Source organism: Spinacia oleracea, chromosome 1, assembly GCF_020520425.1.
Source record: "Spinacia oleracea cultivar Varoflay chromosome 1, BTI_SOV_V1, whole genome shotgun sequence".
Lineage (NCBI taxonomy): Eukaryota > Viridiplantae > Streptophyta > Magnoliopsida > Caryophyllales > Amaranthaceae > Spinacia > Spinacia oleracea.
In genome coordinates this window covers 116,595,459-116,623,384 of record NC_079487.1, presented here as the reverse complement: position 1 = coordinate 116,623,384, position 27,926 = coordinate 116,595,459, and the positions used below count along the sequence as shown (strand labels likewise).

At 37.5% G+C, this 27,926-nt stretch overlaps 2 protein-coding genes, 1 long non-coding RNA gene and 2 other non-coding genes across 5 annotated transcripts; 3 read left to right on the top strand and 2 right to left on the bottom strand.

Moving 5' to 3' along the window:
- Positions 1–6,056: 6,056 nt before the first annotated feature.
- LOC130470649 (uncharacterized) lies at positions 6,057–7,770 on the bottom strand. Its single transcript, XR_008931364.1, has 2 exons — positions 6,838–7,770; positions 6,057–6,221 (listed from the first exon to the last, which is right to left on the bottom strand). It is a non-coding gene; the product is annotated as an uncharacterized lncRNA (long non-coding RNA).
- A 2,295-nt stretch (positions 7,771–10,065) lies between these two features.
- LOC130465632 (uncharacterized) lies at positions 10,066–11,097 on the top strand. Its single transcript, XM_056834468.1, has one exon. The coding sequence runs from the start codon at positions 10,066–10,068 to the stop codon at positions 11,095–11,097; it is 1,032 nt and encodes a 343-aa protein (XP_056690446.1).
- A 3,003-nt stretch (positions 11,098–14,100) lies between these two features.
- TRNAS-AGA (transfer RNA serine (anticodon AGA)) lies at positions 14,101–14,182 on the top strand. Its single transcript has one exon. It is a non-coding gene; the product is annotated as a tRNA-Ser (tRNA).
- A 75-nt stretch (positions 14,183–14,257) lies between these two features.
- TRNAN-GUU (transfer RNA asparagine (anticodon GUU)) lies at positions 14,258–14,331 on the bottom strand. Its single transcript has one exon. It is a non-coding gene; the product is annotated as a tRNA-Asn (tRNA).
- Positions 14,332–17,717: 3,386 nt separating this feature from the next.
- LOC110804393 (uncharacterized) lies at positions 17,718–26,588 on the top strand. The gene is made up of 5 exons (XM_022009989.2): positions 17,718–17,996; positions 24,068–24,357; positions 24,918–25,128; positions 25,241–25,733; positions 26,304–26,588. The coding sequence occupies exons 1-5, from the start codon at positions 17,753–17,755 to the stop codon at positions 26,305–26,307; spliced, it is 1,242 nt and encodes a 413-aa protein (XP_021865681.1). The 5' UTR covers positions 17,718–17,752; the 3' UTR covers positions 26,308–26,588.
- Positions 26,589–27,926: the final 1,338 nt, after the last annotated feature.

The following is a 27,926-nucleotide window of genomic DNA, read 5'->3' as shown; positions in this document are numbered from 1 at the left end:
ATTTCATTATCTTATTTGGGAGCTGAGGTACACAACAAACACCCATAATGATTAATGAGTGGCCAGGTCACACCCACAAGGATCAAAATATAAAGTCTCTCTGTTCATATACATGCACATACATTCATGATCCATGTTCTTAATTAGAGAACTACATTTTGTCGCTAATTTAATTAATTAATTAATTAACTAACTAATTATGCGTTTTCCATGATGAGTTGCCACCGAGAGCTAGTAAAGCTTTTTAGCCACACTAATTATTATGCTTTCATGATTTAGCCTAAAAGCTCATATTCAATTTCCATTATGAGAAAACAACAAAGTGTTTGCTCTGACTAGGATTCTCGTAAAGATTTCGTGATTGTTTACACACGTGCGCATAATCTATTTGCACATGGCTTTTAATCTTTGTAATTGATACAATCTAGTGTTTTATAAATCCGCCAAAACTACATTTTTCAGAAATTTTGTGCATCAATAATATCCTAAGCTAGTTATCATAATAATCTAACCTTTTGGAGTTTCTTATGATGCCATGATGGTGTACCCCACCTTTGTTAACAAAGAATACGGACACTTCACTTTGAAGAATTTCGTGACTACGTAGTATAATGTAAATGTAAATGTAAATGTAAACTTTGGATACCTCTCAAATTTACATGGTAGAAGAGAAGCCGTCGCTCTTTACTACGGAGTACAATCTTTTGATTATTGATATATCAAGTACGTTTATAGGGAGGATCGAACATTAGATTGGATAACAAATGTTAGTTTTCAGGTTAAATCGAGTATGCATATTAGATTAGGTCCCGTCGTGCACATATATTAATAAAATTATCATTACGCCATTTTTTTTATAAAATATATGAGTAATAAAAGAATTGTTCAAAAATAAAATTACTCTGTAGTACGGAGTACAAAAAAAATTTGATCGACTTTCAAAAGATTAATATATAAATTTTTGTCAAATATACCGAGTCTTTTCCATAAAAATTTGTTGAAATAAAAAATTAATTAAAATAGAAAATAACTTTTTGCGAGAAAATTTTTCACCAAAAAATGACACATGTTATTCATGGTATCTGTTTTAGTATAATGTAATGTAATTAATATATATATATATATATATATATATATATATATATATATATATATATATATATATATATATATATATATATATATATATATATATATATATATATATTGTAATAGGCTAATAGCCCACAACTTAAATTCTTTCAATTTTAAATAGTGTTACTTAGGTGTTACTACTCACGATAATAGGGGTTTCTAATGTATTTTATCTAACATAAAATATTAACATTTTTATTTTTATTTTTTTATTTTGTTGCAGAACTTTTGGGAATAGAAGTTACATGTGTGATATGATCATTTTCTCCTTAGATCACAAGTATTAAGATATACCAATTGCATGTTGGTTTAAGGGTGATTGAGGCTGCACTTGGTAGGGAGGATCCTGTGTTCGATCCCCCGTCAGGGGCGGATCTTTATTGTGGCTGGGGTGGGCCTGGCCCCTCCGCCCGAAAAATTTTGTAGTGTATTTTTAGTTACGATCCCCCCTAAAATTTATGTATAATTGTATAATTATATAGTATATTGCTTGATTTTTTTCTACCGGCCCTCCTCGTAAAATCGTTCAAGGTCCGCCACTGACCCCCGCAACAACAACAATTGGGAGGGGACTGAAACCTATCATCCCAAAACTCGTTCGGAATCCGGATTAGCCCTAAAGGTAAAACGGGTGGTAACACCAAAAAAACAATTATTAAGATATACAGACTTCTAAAAATAAAGATATGCTCTTTAAGCGTTGAAAATTTGAGATATTCTATGTAAAAAAAAAAAAAAAAAATTGAGATATGATTAAAAAATTATAAACCCTTGCGTAACAAAAATAATGGTACGTAGTGTTAATTACGTAATTAGCGTGTTAAATTTATTACTTTATTCTAATCAAAATATATACTTATACTTCAGTATGAAAGGCATTGTTTCTAGAAGACTAGGTTGTGAAATTTTTCCAATTTGAAGTAAACTTGTTCAGTTGTGCAAAACATGATACGGAGTACTACGTACTAAATACTTAATTCTGGGGCAAAAATTGACATACAATGAAGTTGGAAATTTGGGTCTATCACGTATTCACGTGTGCATGCATGAAATTCTTGATAGAATTAATTATGGTTCTGATCATTTAGTTTACGTGCTTCTTTGCCTCAAAAATCATAAAAGCTCAAACCCTTGAATTGCCTTCACCGTTACTCCATCTTATAAGATTCAGTGGCCTCTGGAAAAGTGTCTTCAGATATATATCCATAGTAACCAAATTCTCCATCTGAGTGGGCTTGATCATTCGAGTTTTCCGGAACTGGAGCAAGAGAGTCTGATTGTTGACCATCATGATCCATATCATCAACTGGACCATTACCTGAGTGACCCGAACTTTCAAATGGCACTTGAATTGGAGAAGCCCAACTGGGGTTGTTATCATTGGGCTCATTCGACACCGTATCATCATGGGCCGCACCAGGAGAGATGGGCTGGTCCAAATCACCAGTCCAATATCTAGGGAAAAAGTCCCCCATTCCAGAATTCGGGGTACTAGAAGACGAAGATGGTTTTTTTAAGCTGTTTGGTGAAGTGTGTTGTGGGGACTGGATATTTAAGTGTGGGTTTGGAGAAGATGAATTGGAAATTTCTTGAGTAGGTATGGGTGGAAAATGAAAAACTGGTTCTTGGACGCAACTATGGCGAGATTTGGATAACATCGACTCTCCAAATTCTCCTTTAGGTTATCCAGGCTCTCATGAATCTCTTCAATCTGGATCGTCGAGCTCCTATCACTCGCAGTGTAGGGATATCCCCAGAGAAGAATTCCAGAATTTGTACATATTTCAAACAATCATGGAAGATCAGATTCAAGCAATAGAGGAAGCTAATTGCAAATCAACTGTCAACGGGTTGGACGTGATCACAACTCAGAAAGAGGGACAAAGGGGAGATGAGAAGACTATCAGCACAAAGGTGGAATCGAGCAGCCCTTTGCGACGAAAAAAGAACAGGGGAAATAGAACGCCAAGACCAAACAGGAGAGCAAACCTATATTTCCCTGGTGGAGTGGTGAACCCTGCTGACTGGAGGGCAAAAGACGCAGAGAAGAAGAAGCAGCCAGTGTCTGAACCATACAATATTCGTATGAGGATGGGACGCCCACCAACAAAGAGAAGAAGAGAGGAGCTCCCCTGTCAACCTATGAAGCCATGTACGGCGAGAAAGAAGTGTAAAATTCATGATTCAGCAATTGTTCCGATCCCTAAGTTCAATGAGATAATAACTGACTACTACAAAGCATGCTTCAGTGGTAATTTTGTGATAATAAGAGATGATGAGGACGGAAACAGACGTATCTCCAACAATGAACAAGGAAGGTCTGCAGCTTCTGAAGATGGAAGAGATGAATCAGCAGTTTCTGCGTCACTCAATGGCTTGGAGGTTGAGCCTGATCAACCTCAAGGAGCACCATGAAGGTACTGGCTTGGAACTGTAGGGGTATTAATCAGTCGGATGACCCTACAGTTCCATTTCTTATCTGGATCATCCGACAATTTTCACCTGACATAGTATTTCTAATGGAGACCAAGGCATGTAGTGCAGTAATTAGTAAAGTAGCTTTTTCTATTAACTATGTTAAGTATGATTTTGTTGCATCAACCTCGAATGTTGGAGGACTTGCTGTTTTTTGGAAGCCAAATGTTAGGCTGGTAGTCAAGGAAAAATCTATGAATTTTATCTCGTGTAAAATATGTGATGTAATGACTGGCGGAATGCATGAATGAGACTTAATTTTGGTGTATGGATCGCCGTATGTAGGAGAGCGTTTTTCTGTTTGGAATGAACTAGGTGGTGTGTTAGCAAAAATCACAAATAAAGTATTATTGCTAGGAGATTTTAACCAGGTGGAGTTACTGAGTCAAAAGAAAGGGGGAAGTGAAACTGTTCCAGGTAGAGACTATTTCATGTTCTGGAGAAATTATTGGAACTTGATTGATTTGCCATTTTCGGGGGTGCCATTTACTTGGTGCAATAATCGGGAAGGTGATGATTGTGTGTATGAGAGACTGGACAGGGGATATGCTACAGCTGAATGGCTTCAATTGCATGCTGAAGCTCATATTTTAAACCTACCAATTGTAGTGTCGGACCATTCCCCAATTTTGTTGGACACCTCCCCTAGACATAGGATGCAAAAACGAACCAAGAAGATAGAAGAATGGTGTCTTGATTTTTCTAGACCGAAGGAGATCATAAAAGAAAAATGGGCATCCCAGCATAAGGGATCACCCATGTACTCTTGCTCTAGGAGATTAGATTTGATTAAGAGAGAGTTGTTTATTTGGTGTAAAGAATTCAAAATAGCAAACAATGTCATATGGGATGATGTGGTTAAAATGTGTTCGGAGAAGCAGAAGAAAATAGAAGAGGAGAATGATGGGAAAGAGTTGGGGTTTAGGAGATGTTCCGGGTACGGAACTGGGGGAATGGTCTAGATGTACCTTGCCCTGTCAAGCAGAGCAAACGTAAGCTAACCTCGGAGGTTTTACCGAGGAAACCCCCTCCGATGCTTAAGTCAGTATCATGTATTATTTAGAGAGAGAAAGTAGAGAGAAGGTGGAGCAAGTACCGAGAATAATGTCCCCTCTCATAAATGAGGTGGGGGTATTTATAGGCGTCCTATTCAGTACTTTGGCTTATTTAGATGTCGCCACGTGTATGACGATGATGTACAGATTTGGTCTGCCTGTGAGATTGGTCTGCCCTTATAGGTTTGGTCTGCCTGGAGATATGGGCATCCATGGTAGGTTTGCTCTGCCTCATGGTCTTTGTCTGCCCTGGTAGGTTTGGCCTTCCCGGAGATTGGTCTGCCCTTATAGGTTTGGTCTGCCTGGAGATTTGGCCAGCCATGGTAGGTTTGCTCTGCCTCATGGTCTTCGGTGTTCCCTGGTAGGTTTGGTCTGGACTCACTTATACGATCCCGTACAACTAGTTCCTCAAGAGTTGGCTTGACCTTAGGGTTAAGCCTGCTCTTTGGTGCTCTTCATCTTTTTCCTGCTGTTCATGCCTACTCTTGATGGTGATGCATATTAGACCACGTACAACTAGTCCCTCAAGAGTTGGCTTGACCTTAGGGTTAAGCCGATCTTCAACTCCGACCTTAAGAGCATCAAAGAGCAGGCTTAACCCTAAGGTCAAGCCAACTCTTGAGGGACTAGTTGTACGTGGTCTAATATGCATCACCATCAAGAGTAGGCATGAACAGCAGGAAAAAGATGAAGAGCACCAAAGAGCAGGCTTAACCCTAAGGTCAAGCCAACTCTTGAGGAACTAGTTGTACGGGATCGTATAAGTGAGTCCAGACCAAACCTACCAGGGAACACCGAAGACCATGAGGCAGAGCAAACCTACCATGGCTGGCCAAATCTCCAGGCAGACCAAACCTATAAGGGCAGACCAATCTCCGGGAAGGCCAAACCTACCAGGGCAGACAAAGACCATGAGGCAGAGCAAACCTACCATGGATGCCCATATCTCCAGGCAGACCAAACCTATAAGGGCAGACCAATCTCACAGGCAGACCAAATCTGTACATCATCGTCATACACGTGGCGACATCTAAATAAGCCAAAGTACTGAATAGGACGCCTATAAATACCCCCACCTCATTTATGAGAGGGGACATTATTCTCGGTACTTGCTCCACCTTCTCTCTACTTTCTCTCTCTAAATAATACATGATACTGACTTAAGCATCGGAGGGGGTTTCCTCGGTAAAACCTCCGAGGTTAGCTTACGTTTGCTCTGCTTGACAGGGCAAGGTACATCTAGACCATTCCTATAACGCCCCGACTTTTCGGCTCCTTAATTAGCGGTAATAAACCGCACTTAATTGATCATTAGCAGCGGAATTAGGCCTAATTAATCCTGGGACCTGTGGGTATGGGCCCACAAATAAAATAATCCTTAAAAACACTCCATAAATAATACAACTTTTCCATAAAATAAATATAAATCAATATTCTTATAACAACCTCAATAACATGATTTCCATAATAAATAAATTCTCGTCTCGATATCTCCAAAATAAATTACCAACTCCAGTAATAACTCTCATTTGAGCAACTTGAGCTCCTTAATCGAACCTGTACATCATCGTAAAAATAGAAAACAGGAAAAACACAGAAAATACAAAAATGAGTGGAAAACTCAGTAATATTACTCCAGCCCGTCAAAACGGTTTTATTTTGAAAATCATTTGGCACATATCAATCATTAACATTTATTGTTCGGAAATAACTAACTCAATCTCGTTATCTGGAAAACTGTGTCGGCAAGGAATCATTTCCTTTACAGCTCATTGGCAAGTACAGGCTTTGGCGGGACTTTTCTTACATCTTTTCAGGGGGGAACTGTTTCCCAGACTTTAACTTTAACATGGCCTCTACCTGTAACTTGCCCATTTACTAGTTCAGTTCACTTTTCCAGGCCGACAAAAGCAACATCGTATTTCTTTAAAATAACTTTATAAATATCGTCATTATTCCCGAACAAGGGCTTTAACATCATAACATAATAACATATTATCATAATCGTACTTTTAAACATTAAATCATACATCATGCCATTAGCACATAAATCACATAATAATCATATAATCATACATAACACACATACGGGCATATAAAGCTTAAATGCTGGACATAAAAATTATATAACATATACGGGCACATAAGATAAAATGCTAGACATAATAATTACCTCGATCGATCCTTAACTAAAAACGTTTGAGCCGAACACCTTATACTCCAAATACTTCCCGTAGTTTCCAACCTCAAAATTATAACAACAATATGCATTAATCATAAGATTCTTTAATTAATTTAGTAATATGCCAACTTAAAATTATGATACTTAGAACTTAATAAACTTTTACCTTTATGGAAAAATAAACCCAAAATAGTTCTTTCTTTACTAAACTCACGGTCCACTATCTTACTCCATAAGATTGTTGGCTCCTTAACATAAAACCATGGCCCACACCTTTAAAATCCAAGTACTCAATAAAACAAGACCATGAAAATTCAATCAGAGAAAGAATAGCAGTAGTCACGCAACAGCAGCAACACCCGTAGAAAAAGGGCCACAGCGGCATGGACACGGCGACGGGGAAAAGGTGGTGCCGGGTCAGGGTTCTGGGCACTGGTCCGAGGCGGTGAAGGAAGGATTCGCTGGAAACAGGTGGTGGCAGCGGTGGAGCCGCGGTGGTCAACGGAGGAGAGAGAAAAATGGTGGTCAAAGTTAATGGGGTAAAAAGTTCCAACCTTTAACAATGGTGTTTTTAATTTGATTACTCAAATTTGAGTTGGATTTGTAAGCTTGAAGATGACAGAAACTTTAATGGCTATTTATAAGCTTTCTTGACATGGTGAGTCATGAAATTGATAAATAAATTGGACATTTGGCATTTCAAATTAACAAGGTTTTGCCACGCATAAAGGAGAAAGAATGAGAAATGAGTTTTGCTTTGTTCTTGGACTGAAGAATGAAAAGTCAAGAAGCTTGATGAGAAAGTTCTCATACGTGTAAAGGAGGAAGAAGAAGGCAGACAAAGAAAAAGATGGTGTTTGGTCTTTAATTGACTTAAAGTCAAAATGAAATTTCCAAACCCCATAATAAAAATCAGATTTTTGGGAATAGATGGGCTTGAAAGATAACTCACACATGAAAAAGAGATTGGGCTTCTATTATTATGTCACAAAAAAAGTAGACATAATAAGATAATTAAAATAGATCGGAAAAAAAATTTGGGACGTAATTACGTTAACAATCGTAATTACAGAATAATAAAATAGGCTTGAAAATACGGGGTGTTACAATTCCCCCAGTTCCGTACCCGAAACAGGAGAGAACAATTTGATCAAGCTTTAATCAAGCTGGCTTATTGGAAGCAACGAGCGAAGGGAAAATGAGCCAGATTGGGGGACTCAAACACATCTTTTTTCTATCGCTGTGCAAAAATGAGGAAAACAAGAAATGAAATCAAGTTACTGCAAAATAATAGTGGGGAATGGACAGCTGATAGTGATACCATAAAAAGCCTCCTTCTTGGATATTTCAAAGAGCTATTCAAAACGAATAATGATGAAACTGAGCACTTAGAGATTCCAGAAAATCTTAGTAATCTTCTTGTGAAGCTCAACCAACAACAGAAGGAGATATTGAGCAAGCAATTCGATGATATTGATATTAAAAATGCAGTGTTCCAAATGGGTGGGCTGAAAGCGCCCGACCCAGATGGTGTCCCTGCGGTTTTTTTTCCATAAGGCTTGGGAGATAGTGGGCAGTGATGTTGTGGAGGCGGTTCTGTATTTCTTTCGTTCGGGATATTTGCTACGGGAGTGGAATTATACTCTCATTGCTTTGATTCCGAAAGTGGAATGTCCGGATAAACCTTCTCAATTCAGGCCGATTAGTCTGTGTAACGTTATTTACAAAATTGTTTCTAAGTGCCTCACTAATCGACTTAAATTAATTCTTAATGGTTTGGTTAGTCCGTTTCAGAATGCCTTTGTGCCCACACGCCTAATGGGAGATAATTGTTTGCTTGCCCATGAAGTCCTCACTTATGTTAAACGGAGGAAGAAAGGCTCGCGAAGATTTGCGGTATTGAAAATAGATATGAATAAAGCCTATGATCGTGTGAATTGGCAATTTATTGGCTGGATTCTAGATCATATGGAATTTCCTGCGGTTTGGAGACACTGGATCATGCAGTGTGTCTCAACGGTTTCATATTCAATTCTTGTCAATGGTGAGCCAACAGAGGTGTTCAAGCCAAAGTGTGGGCTACGACAGGGAGACCCTTTATCTCCATACCTTTTCATTATAGTCATGGAAGTTCTATCACGGATGATTCTACAACTTGAAGAGCAGAAGAGAGTGCAGGGCATTAGAATCACTAAACACTCTCCCTCTATTTCTCATTTATTTTTTGCTGATGATTCCTTGTTTTGTTTTCAAGCTAACACTTCAGCATGCAGGAACATTAGAAACACAATTGATTTGTTTTGCAAAGTCTCAGGAGAAGCAATTAACTTTGACAAATCCAACGTGATTTTTAGTCCGAAAACGCCAAGCAATATTAAAAACGAGTTGAAGCAGATAATTGGAACTCCATGCACAGATTCACTGGGGAGATATTTAGGATGCAATATTGAGGTTGATGGAAGATCATCCCACGCTTTTGATCCCTTGGTTGAGAAGGTCCAAAAAAAGATCTCTTCCTGGAAGCACCTATCCCTCTCTCCTGCAGGTAGACTCCTGCTAATAAATGGCATTTTAGCTTCTTTGTGCTCAAATGTTCTTGCAGTATTTCTGGTCCCAAAGTTGATCTCCAAAAAAATAAACTCCCTGTTAATGTGGTACTGGTGGAGGACAAGTTCGATGCACATGGGTATTTGTTGGGTTAAACGAGCGAAATTGGAAGTGCCCAAGGGTATGGGGGGGATTGGGCTTCGTAACATTGTGATGTTTAATCAAGCCCTATTGGTGAAGCAGGCAATCCGTATTTATCAAAACCCAGACTCGCTCATCGCAAAAGTCTATAGAAAGGCTTATGGTGCGTCACCATTGGAAGCTGGCTTAACAGGGAAAACTAGTGCCAAAGCTACTTGGGCTTATAAGGGTATGAGCAGATGCGTCTCTGCGGCAAAGTCAGGGTTTAGTAAGATTATTTATAGTGGTGATACAATTATGGCGAAGGAAAGATGGCTAGCCTCAGGCATACCTCAACTGAAACAAGGCATACCGTATGACAGACTTAATACCACTGTTAACAGTCTGTTTAAACAAGGAACTAGAGAGTGGGATGCTGTAAGGATTTGGAACACATTTAAAAAAGAAACGGCTCATGAGATACTAAGTATCCATATCCCAAATGAAGAAAAACAAGATCAGTTTCTCTAGGTTGGAAATGGCCATGAAAAGATGTCATCAAAATCAATCTATGCATGCTTGTTGAGGGAAAATAATGAAGATCATTGTGATTATTCCAGCTCGAAATTTTATAAGTTACTGTGGCATAGTTGTCTGCTACCCAAATGGAAGATTTTTGTGTGGAAGTTGATTAACAAGGCTCTTCCATTGCGCCCTAGAATGATTAGAAGAGGCATAATGGTGGATGATAAGTGCCCTTTTTGTTGTAAAGATGTAGAAACAGAAGACCATTTGTTTCGAGATTGTGAGATAGTACAAAGAGTTTGGTGCGCCAGCAGCTTGGGAATCAAGATAAATGGAGCTGCCCATATTAGATGTGGGGATTGGGTGAAGAATTTCTTGGCATACTTGTGGAAAGGTAATAAGGATGGAAGGCATGACGACATAGAGTTTGCGGCGGTCTTATGGGCAATTTGGGTGACCCGAAATAATTTAGTCTTTAGAGGTGGTGAAGTAGACCCAACAGGTGTTATGTGGATAATTGAAAACCAAAAAAGTATGGCATGGGCAGCCATAGACGGAATCAAGAAAGGCATACGCAATGGAGGAGATGTTGCGCAGGAGGGCTCCAGTTCAAAGACAGATGGTGTTTTGATTAAAGAGAGTATCAACGATTGCAACATTCATATGCAAGTGGATGGAGCATGGAAAAAGGTGCGTAGAAAATTCGACCCTGAGGCAGCTATTGGTTGGGTGATAGAACGAAATGGATCTGTTATAGCAGAAGACGCTTCCCCTATTAGATGTAATAGCGCTCTGAAGGCGGAAGTTCTTGCTTTGCTTGATGGGATTCAGCAAGCTAAAAACCGAGGGTGGTGGGATCTGCATATTATGACAGATAGTGCAATACTGGTAGCGGCCTTACGTAGTTTTCCAAACAGTCCTTTTGAGATTGCGGCTGAATGTGCTGATATTATTAGAATATCTCTAGGAATGAGAAATGTCTATATTAAGAAGTGTAGTAGGAATAGGGTTAGAAGGGCTCATTATCTTGCAACTATGGCAAGGAAAAATGGGTCTTAGGCTTCTTTTGTTTACTTAGTTTTAACTGTTTGTTTCAACTGCCAAAAAAAAAAAAAAAAAAAAAAGATTCAGTGGCCTCTCATTAAAGAACCATATATGTTGATATGCATGTTCATCGGTTCATATGTTATGATAAAAAGTTGATGATGCCATGTTGATCAGATTCTATTCCAAGTACAATACTGGATACTCCCTCCGTCCCGGAATACTTGACCTGTTTTCCTTATCGGGTCGTCCCTTAATACTTGACCTGTTTCTAAAAATGGAAATATTCTAACGATATTATATTATTTCTCACTCCACTCCTATTAACCCACCTACCCCCTACTCCATACAAAAAATAATTAAAAATTCAACCTCTACTCTCTCCCAACCCCACTTCTTTACATATTTCCCACTAACTACATTAAAATAATACCCCACTATCAACTACTACCTATTAAATTAAATAAGTCAATTCAAGTCCCTTAAACTCTGTGCCGGTCAAACCGGTTCGAGTATTTCGGGACGGAGGGAGTATATGCGTAATGCAACACCTAATCAACTACGTAGCACTATATAATTAATTATTGAGTTAATTTTTATATCTACCGTGATGGGTCATGCTTCGAATTGGAGTAAATAGGTCTGGAGGTCCCTTAACTTTGCCAAAAGGAGCAGTTAAGTCCCTCAAGTTTCAAAAGGAGCATTTAGGTCCCTCAAAATGGATGGAATAAACTATTTTTATTAACACCGTTACATTTTCCGTTAAGTTCAATTAAATAATAATAAAACTGATTTTAAATAAAGGGAAATCAATTTACATGTGTATAAATGATTTAAAATAGCTTCTTTTGATTTTGACTTAGCTTTTTCAAGTTCCTTAGTCTTTTCATTTGCTTTTTCACCATACACATTTCATCAAAACTGATTACAAATAGTTCTTACACTTAACTTATTAAACACAAAATCACAACATATATTAATAAAGGATAATCTAGTTACATGACAATGGTCCTTCCCCACTGTACAAGGCTAGTAAATACCCGTTGCCAACCCAATCCTCAAAAGGGTAATACACTTGAACCATAACATAAGACCAACCGAGTAACGGATACCATTTATGCACAATTTGATCCGACTCACGTTTGTTCGGCCCGGGATACAGACATTCTGGGATACAGACCAACTGCCTCGCGTACCTTCTGTTCACATGCCATCCATTCGTTTCATGTACTGCTTGAAGCCTTGGTTTGATGGCCATGATCTAGAACTCTCGAGGTGAGGCCCCACGAGGTGGATCCCTTCACAACACGCCTTTGTCGAACCCAAGCTTCACTTCATCGAAAAATGATTTCCTCACCATTCGATGATCTGCTTTTCAGGATTCTCCAACATTCACAACCCCTTTGAGAATGACTCAACAAGGGGTCATGGAAGCATGACATTGGAAGGCTACTTAGACAGAGAAACTACGGTCGTGTTTTTTTTATGACTAATTTTTATTTTCTGATATGGGGGGTGATATTTGTATACGAAATCTTCTATGGTTAAGAAGATATTCATTGTGTTGTGATGAATTGAAAGGAAAAAAAACTGGGTTGTTGAGTAGAAGAAGAAATATATATGGAGTATTGAATACAAACCAAGATATAAGAGATGAATATTGTTGTAATGCTTTAAGCCAACCCCCTTGTGTTTATATAGTCAAGGAAAACCAATGGAAGATAAGCTGTTTCTCACATCTCAATGCTTCTCATTAAATACTTAGGAGTAGTTAGTAGACCAAGGAAGACCAAATTAAATATAGTCTTGTTGTAATGCTTTAAGCCAACCCCCTTGTGTTTATATAGTCAAGGAAGACCAATGGAAGATAAGCTGTTTCTCACATCTCAATGCTCCTCATTAAATACTTAGGAGTAGTTAGTAGACCAAGGAAGACCAAATTAAATATAGTGCGTCTGAAATGCAACTTGTATCTAATACAAATGTTTAAATTTCCAGAACAGTGGATACATACTCCGTATATGTGCCTAGTTTGAACACATACTCCGTATTAAGGTTCATTACCTTACTCGGACGAAGCTCTTTTACGTCCTCTTATCTAACGAGTATGACCATTAATTGAATTTCGTTAAATAATACTCTGATGAGCGAGCTTAGCTTTGAGACGAGATAGAACACAAAATGAGGCTCATTAAACAAATCAGTTACAAGCTCGTTTATGATCTGAACACAAACATGCTCGTTCATGTTACAAGCTCGTGAACAAGCTCGTTTATGTTCATTTATTTAATTAATTAGACGGGCTTGAACACACATCGAAACTTGATAAATAAATTAGATTCAGGAGCATGAAATATTGGACATATCGGTAAGTGCAACGTCTAATTGTAAATTGTAACAAAATTCATAATTCACGTTCTACAAAATTTTTAAGTGTTTTATTTGCCATGGAATGTTAAATAATACTCTGTTTTTTGAGAGCCTCAACGGCTATATTTTTGTAAAAAGCTAACTGAAATGAATTTCCCTTTATTTAATTATTGGTAAATGGTAAATGTAACTGTTTTTTTGTCGTTTAGTGCCTTTTATTTAGTTTCCTTTTAATTCAAATGCATTTTAACGGACGTTAGTGACGGAAAACAAAAAGCAGCGGATTCCATCCAAACGCAGGGACCTAAATGCTCCTTTTGAAACTTGAGGGACCTAACTGCTCCTTTTGGCAAAGTTTAGGGACCTGCAGATCTATTTACTCTTTCGAATTGTCAAATATATATTATATAGAACCAGATCATCTACGACGACTATGATTTCCCCTTTAATTCATATGTACTTTGTAGTACTTTTTAAACGCTTAATTACTTACAATGATATGAAGATAGATAAAATGTTAATGGTGTTTAGTTTACATACAATGACTTTGGAAATCTAAAATGTACACTCCGTGAATTATATTTCGTATAAACTAAATTGAAAATTACTTTTGAATTATAATTTTACTGTTCAACTTAAGCCAACAATGTGAGCGTGCCGGAGTGGTTATCGGGCATGACTAGAAATCATGTGGGCTTTGCCCGCGCAGGTTCGAATCCTGCCGCTCACGCCTCGCGTTGTCCTCCTCTTTTTTTGTGAGAACAACCAATCGCTAGAAGCCTAGAAGGAGCTTTAAAAACAAAATCGCTAGAAGGAGGGGTCGAACCTCCGACCTTGTGGTTAACAGCCACACGCTCTAACCAACTGAGCTATTCCAGCTTTGTTGTTAGTGAGATCCCACAATTTTTGATATTCAATATGATTAACGTGTACCAAGCTGAATTTTTAGGGTGAAAGATGTGGCTACTCCCTCTTTGCCTAATGTACTGAAATGCAATTATATTTTACTCCCTAACGAGATTATTAAGTTGATAAAGCCTTAATTAAGTCTCACGGATAATATGGATTCATGTGGAGAAACACTATAAAATATTAAAAAATGATCCTCGTTCATATTGTATGCTCTGGTTGAAACATGTAAAGGAGGTAAAGATATAGAAAACAACGAGCATCACTTAGGGGTCGTTTGATTCAATAAGTTGGAATGGATTGGTATGAAATCTCATACTAGAGGGGTATAGACGTGTACCAAGCTAGGGTTCAACAATGGAAAAGGGAGAATAGAAGAATAACGTGAAAAAGAGTTCTAGGGGAATTAAAACATTAGGGAAATAAAAGCATAAGGGAAATAAATGAATTCCCTTGAAGTATTTATATGCTTCCTAAATTCTAAACAAAATAGGAAATAACAATAATTACATAAGTTATCATTTAATTCCACGATCACCAAAACGAACGAAAAGCCCGCACGGGATTCAGTTGGGCGGAGAAACCAGCGGGCCCGCTGGTGGGTCGCTAGTTTTCGCGCCCAAGGGGAAGATTCGGGCCATCGTTTTGGGCTACGGCGAATCGGATAGTTGAGTCACCTTGTTTATGTCATAACTCTTGTTCTACAATGCCTATAGGGACGTGTGACATGTCGCTGGAAAGCTCTTGAAGCCTTCTTTCTAGCCCAATCAAAATCGTCTCATTCCGACATATAGAACTTGAGATATCATCAAAAGAGTGAACGCTTGTCCATTTTGATGCTTAGAAAAATAGCGTTTAGCTTCGTTGTTGACTCAAAATTATCCCTAGAGACATGTAATGATCCTCGAGTCAACATTCCATCCGTTCATCATCCAAATCAACTCATAACACTCCGAAAGCATCTACATGACCGTGAAATCACCTGAAACCTTAAAGTAAACACAAACGGGGCGTAATAGAGTACGACAATGATAATTTATGCAAATGTGACCCTAAATGCAACTAAAATGATATAAATGCCTAATAATGCAACCTAACTGTGCCTAAAATACCCTATAAAAATATGACTCGTCACTAGAGCTGTCAAAAATCGACCCGACCCGAAAACCGACCCGAACCCGACCCGAAAATACTGGGTCCTGAACAAGATTTTGTGACCCGTAACCCGATTTTATCCGAACCCGAGCAACCCGAAAAGGAATGGGTCAAAACCCGACCGAACCCGTTTTGGACCCGACCGATTGAAAATCATTGTATTTATAGTAATAAATGAGATTATGAGAAAAATTTAAGCATAATAGACACGTTGTTTTTACTATTGTTGTGTGTAATATGATTTTAATTTGAATTATACGCCATTTTATGGTTGAATTTGACTAAATATAAACTTTCTTAGGAAAATTTGTTAATTTGTCCCAATATTTTGTATTTTTATAACCTAAATTAATGAAAATATAATGCGCGTTTTAAAATCTCTCAAACCGTTGGGTCAACCCGAACCCGAAAGTTCTGGGTCTTGAACAAGCATTTGCAAACCCGAACCCGAAAGTGACCGACCCGATTTAACCCGAACCCGAAAGTAATTTTTTACAACCCGACCCGACCGACCCGTTTGACAGGTCTACTCGTCACTGAACCGGAAACGTTGTGGTCACGGGTCATCCAAAGCAAATACTGTGACAACAGGTGCGATGTAGATATGTTCAAGCAAGAGCAGATGCTTCTAACGCGTGGAGAGGAATAGTAGAAAACATAAATATAGTGCAGAAGGGAGTGAACATGGCAGTTGGGAATGGTCGTCGTAGTTTCTTTTGGCACTACCGTTGGGCAACAGATGAGCCACTCCTTAATCTAGCTTTCCCAGAGCCACCAATAGCAATTCAAGATGCCACTGTCAATGATATGTGGGATGAGAATACATGTTAGAAAATTGAATTATTTGTTGATTACTTGCCTTTGAGTAACTCAAGGAAAACAACCCATGAGCTTGTGGATGTTGATGAAGCAATCGATGAGATTTATTGGAATGGTTCTCCTTTAGGAAAATTTATTATTAAATCGGCACTACAACTGATCAAAGAGGATGAAGTACCTGCTATTACCCACACAAATGGGTGACAAGACATTTGGAATCTTGGAATTCCGCAGTGTCTGCTTCTTTATGTGGTTGGTAATGCCAAGGAGGTTGGCTACGAATGAGGCTCGCTTTGTGAGACGAATGATGGACGATCCTAGATGCAGGGCATGTGGATACGTGGAGGAAATTCTTGAACATATCCTATGGCGTTGCCCCGCTGCTACGTTGGTTTGGCGCCAGGTTGGGGTGTCCAATGAAATGAGGGGACCTCACGAACCACTGGAAGTATGGGTGTTGAAGAATTTAGCTAAAGAAGCTAACAACAGTAGCGAACACTGACTCCAAATTTTTGCAACGACTTGTTGGTGGTTGTGGAGGTGGAGGAACGAGCGAGCGTTCAATGAAACCCGAGTATTTCGATTGATCAGGGGGCTTATGTTTCACCTGCGTAGGTGAGATAGCGAGAGCTATGGAGAGTGACGAGAAGATGATATGTGGTAACAAGAGAAGGAGGACATAGGAGTTAATTCGCTGGACATTCCCAATAGAAGGTTGGGTGCGTCTCAATACCGATGGGAAAGCAAAAGTTAATCCTGGTGCGGATGGCGGTGGAGGTTTGATTCGCGTGCATCGGGGATAGGTCCATGAAGTGTTTGCAATAAATTTTGGTACTTGTTCGTGCACGAAGGCTGAACTCTTAGCGGTGCAACGCAGGTAAGTGTGGCCTGGCAAGGTGGCATAGGATGGTGCATGTGTCGGTTGATTCATAAGTTATTGTTAGACTTCTGGTTGAGAGTACCCCTCTCAACTCTTCTTATATACACATTGTTCAAAGGTGCAAGGCACTGATTTAGAAAAGCAAAAGGAATGTGACGATTGTGCATTGCTATAGAGAGTTGAACCTGGTAGCGGATTGGTTGGCCAACTATGGTGTCATCTCGACCAGAAAATTGAGCTAATTAGGGCGGTCTTGAAGAACCTTCGGACCATTTTATTGGAGGATTTTGGTGGTCGGACTTGACCAAGGATGGTTACGGATGTTAGTCCACGCTCGGATTGAAGCATCCACTCATATCAGTGATGAAGTTGCTTGGGCTTTGCTTTTCGTTCTGTTTTATTGTTGTTGCTTTTTCCTTTCTAGTTTGTAATATTTTCCTTCTTGTTGGGCCTGATCTTCGTTTCCACAAAAAAAAAAAAAACAAAATCATGTGACCAAATTTTTCATGGGACTTGGGGTGACATTTATAATCGTTGATGCTTAAATTGCGACAAACATTTCTCAATAACACTCTATTCACTAACTCGCAACTTTTCGTCTTCGAAAGTGTGAAAATCGATTCAATTTCTTCCATAAATTCAACAATTTCCCCTTACTTCCTTGTAAACCCTAGCACTATTTCCACTAAATTTCAGTTGCACCCCATTTCTATGGATGAAGAAGCTGGTTCGCTGCCGAGCTCACTACTACTGCTACCCCAGCAACCGGAACAACCTCAAAGTAAGTTTATCATCTCTCCTTCCGTTTATGTTTCTGAATTTGTTTTATTTCTTTAAATTTCAGCTTCGGTGATTTCTATTGATGGCTAAAAGCGGAAGAACTTTTAATTTCATAGTGTTTGTTTTGGAACTGTGGTTGTGATTGGAATTTGTTTAACTTCAATCTATTTCCACTGATTTAGTAATTTCTATGATTGTATAATGATTGATGAAGTTGAATAAGATATGGGTTTATAGGGTTAGTGGGTAATTGTTGAAATAGCAGCTAGAAATTAGGATGAATAAGTAGGATAAGTTCTTGGAGTAGTAAAGTCTGAAACTTGAAGAAAGGAAATTGGGGAGGAGTGGTTCTTTACTGATGTAATGTTATATGGGCGAGCCTGAGTCATATGTCATGTTGATGGCGATGTCGGCTGCATGAAACAATCCGGTGGTCAAACTGAGCTGAGTCTAGATTTGGTTATTTACTGATGTCTCATTTAGGCCATTTTCATAAATATGGTATTTTTGTTCCTGAGACAATGGAGAGAAGTGAAGAACATAGGCTTCATGTAGCCAAACATTGTTATTTGGGGACATTATGTGTTTATTGGAATCGGACAATTCTTAGGTGATTTCTAGAGGCAGTGTTCTAGCTGCTGTGTTGCACTATGACTGTGCAGTTTTCACCTTAAAACAAGAGTTCTAGGGAATAGTGAGTATATGTTAAGGTAAGGTCTGATAAGTACTGCTTCAGATAAGTTCCAAGAAGGTGCATCAGTTATGTCTGATTAGTTCAAATAAGCATATCTCAAAGTAGCTTTTGGGGCCTTTTTCACTTATTTTCATGAATTATATGAGAAGCTTTCTGGATATTCTTGCTATAATTTACCAGTAATATGTGCTGCTTGGATGCTGAAGCAGTGCTGAACACATGGTCTGCATAAAGTATTCAGTGTCTCTTTTTTATATAAAAAAAAGAAATGGAACTGTGGAATGGGTCACCGATACCAGTTATTCCATATCATGCCTTAGGAATATATTTTAGGTAGTGGGAAAATTGGAGACGTGAAGAATCCTCGATGAGATGAGGAAGTCTTATCTGTGGTTTGACATCTGACTGGAGACTCTGGAGTCTGGACACCTTATGGATAGTTAAGCTACTGTTGTATGTCAAAAGTTGTGGTGCTAGTCTCTTAGAGAGTATAGAAGAAGTTCAACCTAGAGTAGTTGGTGGGTTTGGAAAGCATCCGTCTGTTTATGTTCAACCTGGAGTGGTTGACGGGTTATTTTGGAAAGTATCCATCCGTTTATGATTGCTAGAAGCCTAGAAATGTAGATTAATTTGTAGCTTTCCCGTACAAGGCCTGCTGGTATAAAAAAAGGAAAATCTATTTCTCACATTTTAGGTTGGCTTTTAGATATTGTATGGATGATTACATCTCCCAGAGTTTCTGTTAAGTAGTGCCAAGTGCAGCATTATGACGTAATTTAGTCCGTGGAAAATTTGTGGTTATAGGGTTTTGTTCCTTTTGTTCTCATAAACCTTCACACTCATCCTGATGAAAATTTGTGGTTATAGAGTTTTGTTCCTTTTGTTCTCATAAACCTTCACACTCATCCTGATGAGCTCACTGATGATAGTTAGAGAACATATTGTATGTCTTTGTGAAAAATAAGTGCTAGTGGAGATGTAAGATGTAATTCCTGTGATCGAACCTGTCTTCATGGAGTTGTTTTGGTTCAATTCTTGTTTACTGTTGTTGATTAACGATTATGTACTGCAATCATATTGATCATACACACTTATTGGCTCAGTTTCTTCACTCATTGGTTAATCTGAAATTCAGAATCTTGTAATAAGAAACTGCAGCTAATTATATATGAAGTTGTTTGAGATTTGTATGTAAATGGGTGGTTCTCTCTAATTTTGCAACGCAGGAACTTTGTTATGTACGAAGAATGTATAAAGAAAGTTGTTTTTTTTTCTATATTTTCCAAAGCACATGCAATGCAACTAATTAGGCCTAGAGAACTAAATTAAATAGAATACTCATTTTATCAGTTTCTTTTATCCAATCTTTTTCATAAGCTAAAGATTGGCGCAAAGAAGGGGGAAAACCAAGGAAGCAAAGAAAGCTAATTATAGATGAAAGTAGGGAGGGGAACTCAGTGAAGATTTTGGTGTGGGAGATTGTGGTGATGGTGGGAATTTGGTGACGAAAAGGAGTGCTAATGTGACCGCTAGCATGTAGATTTGTCCAACTCGTGCAACAACAAATATGAGGGATAATGATAATGGACTATCAAGTGCTACTTGAATTATGAGTTTCCCTTGATAGAATATGTAGTTAATCACATAGTATAGAAGTGTGTTAGTTCTCTCACTATTTTCGAATGGGTGTTCCGGAAATAAAGACCTAATAGAAAGTTGCAACATCTAGCTGGTTGCCCTTTTTCCTTTTTAAGCATTTGGTTAATGTCACCCAACTTTTTGATTCCGTAACAAGGATAAGAAAGAATGAGTTGTTATTGATATGATTAATTACTTTGTTTAAATAACCATGATCTAGAGGCTTAAAATTTTATGTTAAAATAAGCTCCAATGCATAAACGTGAAATTAATCAGTTTTCTTCCTCTGGTTTGTAACAACTAACATGGTGTTTGAACAAGCCAGATGCAAGGAATGTGTGATTGATAAAAGTTTATGCTAAACTTAGGGGTTGTTTCGTTGACATCTGAAAATGGGGGAAGTTGAAATCATGTGAATTTATAGATTGCGTAGTGGTTTGATTGACATAAAAAAGTAAAAATGGGGAAAATTTGGAATTCATGGGAAGTTAAAATTCCTACAAAAGTACAAAACATGGGAAGTAAATTACCCAACCCCGTGGTCAATCAAAATTCATGAGAATTTCTAATTCTCATGTTGTCAACCAACAACTTAAGGTAGTGTTTGGTAACTTGATTTCATTTGAAATCCTAGAATTCAAATATGGAATTTGAAATGCTAAACTTGAATTCCAAATCAAGTGTTTGGCAAACACCAATAATTTCAATTCGATAATTTCAAATCCACCATGATGTTTGGTAAACAAGTTTTATTTCCATTTATCATAAAAAAAAATTGTACAATAGCTTCCTTTTTTTTTTTTGAATAATACGAAATGTAGTATACACGTATAATAATGCCTACATCTAATTAACCTTGAAGTCCAAAGTTCTAAGTTCCAGTAAATAAAAGAAAAAGAACAAAAAAAGAAAAGAAAAGAGAGAAGAGAGAGAAAGTGGTGTACAAACATCAGGGGAAATCGATCATGATTAATATTTTCTTCGATTGAAAGTGAACGACGATATCAAGATGCAATTGGTACTTAAATTTAATTATTAAAGTTACCAATTGAAGCTTTCTACATACAAAAGGTAATGAACTGAAACATCAGAATTCAAGATCTCATTTTGATTAGATGAATAAAATAGAAATAATCTAGCAAATCATAATAATGGCGGCAATTTTTCTTGGCGGAGGAATGGAAAATTGTTCTAACGCCGGCGACGGAGTGGGGAAAAGTCCTTGAATTTCACGGTGATAGCAACAAAGTAGATGGTTAGAGGTGGGCGTCGCAGTCGTGAAGGTGGAGTCACCTAGGCAGTTGTTATGCAGGTGGATGAGGGTGGTTATTGAGGTGGTCGATGTGAAGGTGGCTGTGGAGAAGGAGGCGGTTGGCTACAAAAGAAAAAACATAGATGGAGTGGTGGTTGAGGGCCTGTGAGGCGGTGTGGGTTTGGGAGGAGAGAGAAAATGAGTCGTAAAGAAAATTGGGTATGGTGGAGACTCGGACTCAGGAGGGAGAGAAGGGTGTGAGAGCCACGAGACTTGCATCATGTGGAATGGAAATGACAGTATTGGAGATGGAATTTCAAATTCTTAAAAATAGACTTATTCTTTTAATAGTTGGATTTGGCCAAATTCCAAGTGTTGCCAAACAAGTGAATTGGGTCAATTCCAGAATTTCAAATGAAATTCAGGTTTCCAAACAGGCCATAAGGAAATTCCTAGGAATTTAACAAATTTCCCTTGAATTACAACTTCATGTGGGAATTAAATTCCCATGTCAACCAAACAAGCCCTTAATCATACCTTTTTAAGACAACAAGATACAAAAAGCTTAGGGGTTGTTCGGTACCTTAATTAAAAAAAATGTTGCTATTAGATCATTACTCGAAGTGCAAATGTAAACTTGTTGATCTAATAGCAACATTTTTTTTAATTCAATCAACAATCAACCGAAAGTATCAAAGTTATGTTCTACAGTAATATCATTTCTATTCAGCAACAATTTGATTCAATTAGTGAATTTGCAATTCCTTTGGTTCTCATTTAATTCAACAATATGTTCCTAAAAAGATAGATCCAGTAATGTCTTCCTCAAACAATAAATCCAATATTCTCTTCCAACAAAAAAGTCCAATCTCTTCCTAAAAAAAAATCCAATAATCTTCATCTTTCATTATCAATTATGGGTTTGAGGTTTCCCCTCATTTACATCCATGGAGTTTGTAACCCCATCAACCATTGGAAGTTCCCAATTCAAACACAACATTTCTTTCTCATGTTTACAATTTGACCATGGCCAAGCAATTATCATACCCAATAGGCCTTTACTTTATTTGTGCTCCTTTCAATCCACAATACGTTAATCTATCCCCTTATGTTCAATAATCTTATTTAATTCATCTCTATTTGGAGCTTGTAATCGCATATATTAACTCAAACTTCCACTTGTGATATTTAATCGGCGTCGGCATACTCCTTTTCTCCCTTCCACCTTCCGGTGCCATTGAAGAATTTGTAGCTCATATTTTGATCTTTTGGAGGAGAGAGAAAAGTGAGGAAGAAAGAAGGATTTAGAAAGGAGAGAGAAAAAGGAGATTGGCAAAGAGGTGATAACATGTTTTTTCTACTCGTAAAATCTAAAACCACTAAAAGTGGTTTCCGCCATTTCGTAAAAGGCCCATATTTTGTTTTATTAAGCAACTTTGCCAAACAAGTTGTGATTATGTTTTTTGGAAAAAGAAACGAAAATCAAGAAACCACTAGATTAATTACTTTAGTTAACTGGTTGATTTTATGCTTAACCATCAGGTCGAGCCGAAAAAACATTAACTAGTGTAAATTAAATTACCAATCGCTTTCATCAACTGATTAATTATGTGGTCTTATGGACACACCATCTAATTAGTTTTCGTGAATGATAGTTATATTTTAGGTCCAGGATTTTGTTAGGAATCTTGAACTGTATTTTGATGGTTTCTACGGAGTAATATATTATCTTTGAATGATTGATCAAAATCAATGAGTGAAGGTCCTCCACTACTCATCAACACTCATGAACCGGTATGTAAACAGAGGAGTTGTGGCTAAACTTGCATCCCCATATGTGAACATTATTTTATAAAATTGCTCTTGCTCTTGTGATGTTTTCTTCCAATCTTATTTTCTCTCACCGTATGTTTCAAATATTTCTAAGGTGTTTAACGGTTCCCTTGGCTGTCTAGACTCTAGACACAGTTTTCTGTATGGTTACACCTAGGTTTCTGCATCGTAAAGTATTTTTTTTTCACAAGTTTTAAAGCTTTCCATGACCATGGTAATACCAACTGTTGTCACTCTTAGATGCTACAGGTGTGTCATGTCCATTCCATGACAGTGGAAAGGCAAATGGGAAATAGTACTTTAGTTTACAGTTAACTGTAGGAAAGAAAAAGATGTAGCGTCCAACTTTAACTTGTTGTGAAAATGCAATTGTTTCCTTGTATGCTTTATCAACATTGGGGAACTCGTTTGGGTTAAGAGCATTGTTATCAGTACTAAAAATAATATAACAGGTGTTGTTGGAAAAGTTGCACACAAATTTCTTGTACTTTGTATGGGACTTTTGTGTACTACTGATGATGATATGCTTTAGCCATCTGAGACCAGGTTAAATGTTTCCAATAGTCAAAGGTTACAAGCTGTTAGTACTTCCCCCAAGCTGATATGATTTGTTGTTGATCATAACCAGCTTCTTGTGCCTCTCACACTAATGCAGGTTTTCCGGAGAAATTTTTGTGCAAAAGTCGCTTGCAAGAGTTTACCCAAAGAGCAAGCATACCGTTGCCGATTTATCATACCAAATACAAAGGGGTACCACCACAAGCACCAAGTTTTACGTCTACTGTTCAGGTAGATGGAGAAACATACACATCTGCTACCGCATGTTCTAACAAAAAGGCAGCTGAGCAAGATGCTGCAAGGATTGCATTGGAAGGCATATCTAAGAAGATAAAGAATTGCATATCCAAGAAGACAACTGAAGGAGGATTTCCTCCAATTTATCAGGTTCATAACATGTCTTAAATGTTTGTGCTGTAAACTAATATGGTTTATGCCTTGGACCTCTCATGAATACAGAACAAGGAAATTACTTTTTCACTGGCTATCAGTTTAGTTACAACAACCAATTTTTTTTTCTAATTGGTGAATGCTTGATGATCACTGCCCATGCTTTCCCAAATGAGGTAGATAAATGTCCTATACAGTGCTTACCATCCTTCATTTCTGCGCAAAACCAAAAACTTCTTACCCAAATGTGGAGAGGCCATACTACAAAAATCGTCGCTTTGTGTATCACAATCTCACAGGGTTCAGATATCTCGCATTTTGTATCCCATGTTTTCACATCCCCATATGGCCATATGTATTCAATGAATGGTTAAGCATGCTAAACTCCAAACAATTTAACTTTGAACTTTGATATGTAGTGTTATAGTTCAATAGAGAATTTGAAGACTACAATTATAAATTCTGAAATTGATCTTAATTTTTTTCTTATTTGATTTGGTTATTGTGCCTGTCTTTGATTTTCATCTAATCATTTTCTTGTACTTTTCCTGTTTCAGGATAAGGTATTTTGCAAGTCCATACTTCATGAGTTCTCTATGAAAATGAACATAGAAAAACCAGAGTATGATACTGTTAGATCAGAGGGGGTAATTCCTGTTTTCATTTCCTCTTTGGTTTTCAAAGGAGTGAAATATGTTGGCCAACCTAGTGTGAATAAGAAAGAGGCCGAGCAATTAGCAGCACGTGCTGTTATATTATCCATTTTGGGTATCTTCCCACCTTCCAGTACTATGTATTCAAGATTTAACCGTGGTACATGATTGTATATTTAGCTCTTTTTACATGGTTTCTATGTCTTTCTTGCTTCTGAATTGTGCAGCCAAGACTGGAGAAGGAATGCATCTATCAGAGATTATCAAATCCAAAGCTAAACTTTTTTCTGCAGTGCATCAACATAACCATGTAAATGTAGATTCTGACAGTATAAGTCAAGCTGAAGATAATGTGAATGGTGGTGCATTAGCCCTCCTAGAGCAATCGAGTAAAAAGGAAGCAGAAGCTGACCAAGCTAATGACGGGACTGGAAGTGTTGTTGCTCTATCCCTCTCAGAGCAATCGAGTGAAAAGAATGACCAAATTAGTAATGGTATTGGGTGCGCGGTGGTGGAGGTTCTCCAGGGACAGTCTCATGTTCTGCTTAGACATGAATTTAGAAAGCCAGTGCAAGAGACAGAGACTATTTCTGAACCAATTACGCTTCCCATTGCATTTGTACCGTCACTTCAAGTTGAAAACTCTTTGAATGCCTTTGGGGTGAAAAGGAAGAGCAAGAGGAAGAAAAAGGCTAACAAGAAAGCAAAAACAGAAACACAGTAAGTCTAAGCTTTTGTTTTCTGTATTAAAATTAATCTTGCCCTGCAATGAAAAATGTGTGTCTCTAGTTGCTTGTACTTTTGGCGCTATAAAGACTAGTAATTTGTATCTGGGTTTTGATTTTACAATACTACAAAATGATTTTGGATCAGATGGAGTGTTTTGGTAATATCTTTCGGTTCTTTAAAATCTTTATTCGTGCACTATGTCTTCAAGGTCACAGGTCTGTGAGTCTGACATTCAGTTCCAAAATGAACTCATTTGTCAATTGTTATCTACTACAAACTTTTTCCTCTCTGAACTGTAACACACTCATAGTTAAGCTCCCTCTACTACCTGTTCTTAGAAAGTGTAGCTTTGAAAATATAACAAATATTCTTAGACGGATTTAGTATTAAGGAAACATAAGAAAGGTAGGGGAAGATCTGTTCTTCAAGCTTATGCTGCTGTCATGAATACATGACATGTGCTGAAGCGCGTATTGGCTTATAACTTGTTTATGAACTCCCATAGCAGTTTTCTTTGCTTTAAATTATAAGAACCAGTGGCCTAATATTTTGTCTTAATAGGTAATACAGGTATGAACCATGTTGTATTTTGAAGACAACTCTCGAGCAAGTGGATCCTGATGTGAATAGACTTGTTAACATGCTTTTGTTTTGTCAAATGTTACCAGCTGAACAGCCTGCTCCGAGCCTCCGGTTACAACATTATGTATGTAAGAGGTTGTTTAGTGATTTCCATCTTTTTGGTGTATGTATGTATTAGGATCCAGGCAGTCAAATAGTTTCTTTCATCGTGCTTGAACCTTGTTTTGTACTATGTATTTTATTCATATTTTCAGGTTACCTAGACATGCTCAGCTGCACACCCTGAGTTCATATTACATTTGCAGTTGGCCATCAAAATAACTATTTCCTCCGTTCCGGAAATATCGCACCATTTGTTTTTACACTATTCACACTACGATCTTGGTCATTTTTTGTGATTCGTACGTAAGGAAATTTTAGTCATGTAGGTCATGTTAGATTCAAATCGATATATATTCTCTAAATATTGATTTTTTTTATACTCCGTAATTTCAATAGTTAGAGGAGTAAAAAGTCAACCATGGTGCGATATTTCGGGAACGAAAGAAGTAATAAATTCAAAATTTATCAAAAACTGACTCTGCATATGGACCATTTCTTTATTTGATTTGTAACCGAACTCATATCAGATTTGACAGTCTCACATATGAAGGGAAAATGCTGGTCATCAAAACCTGGACTGTGGGCCAAACTGATTCTGAGTTGGGATTTTTTGGCCAACTGTCCGGCCTAAGGAAAGGTTGGGCAATTTCTCTCTTACAAAATACAAGTAACAACATTTGGAAAAAACACGAGCACTAACAGGACCATCACAAAAGGCTCAGTAGCTACAAAATAAGAAGAAAAAAAATGAGTTCACGGAATATTACTACGTATAAGTACATCTTAGTTTCGAACTATCCCAACCCCATTCTCAAATAATTTGGTGAAGAGGTTGTAATATAAACGACTACTCTCTTATATGCACGTGATGCGTGCAAATATAATAAACATTTGTGTTATTATATTTAAACCTAACATAACATGTAAAAAATATAATATAAATGCGATGTATGCGAATATAAGAAATAGATAAGTTAAATAGATCCGAACGCATTAAACAGATTGATTAAAATGGTAAGAATTTATTTAAGGTGCTAGATTGATTAAAATGTTTCTTTAGACTTTTCCTATTGAATAGATTGTCATTATATTCTCTATTCTATAAGTGTGGAGGGTATTTTAGTAATCATAAGGGACACCAAAAGTAAATATACTAAAATAACTTCAGCTCTTCACTTATATAATAGAGTTTAACCGGGTGAAAGATATACTCTCCATTCTCATGAGAGAAGAAAGAAAATCCAAAGCCAAAACCAATGAGTAACCATGCTATCAAAAATATGATTTATACGCCTACAATGTTTGAAATTTACTCATGAATCATGATCATATACTTATTTTAATTCATTTTCCTTGTTTTGTTTTACTATTTAACGGTTCATAACAAGTCAACAACATTGCAACATTTTATTTTCCACAAAACCATATTTTAGCAATCGATTAGAAGAAGAAGACAAAATATGACTGACTCAATCCAACTATCCAAGTATTTGGTTGTAT

Excerpts from the sequence above, each read along its gene's own strand:
- LOC110804393 (XM_022009989.2), top strand. The coding sequence starts at position 17,753 with ATGCTTAAATTGCGACAAACATTTCTCAATAACACTCTATTCACTAAC. Across the intron at positions 17,997-24,067 it reads GCAACCGGAACAACCTCAAA|GTTTTCCGGAGAAATTTTTG; the intron begins GTAAGTTTATCA and ends ACACTAATGCAG. Across the intron at positions 24,358-24,917 it reads GATTTCCTCCAATTTATCAG|GATAAGGTATTTTGCAAGTC; the intron begins GTTCATAACATG and ends TTCCTGTTTCAG.
- LOC130465632 (XM_056834468.1), top strand. The coding sequence starts at position 10,066 with ATGTCATCAAAATCAATCTATGCATGCTTGTTGAGGGAAAATAATGAA.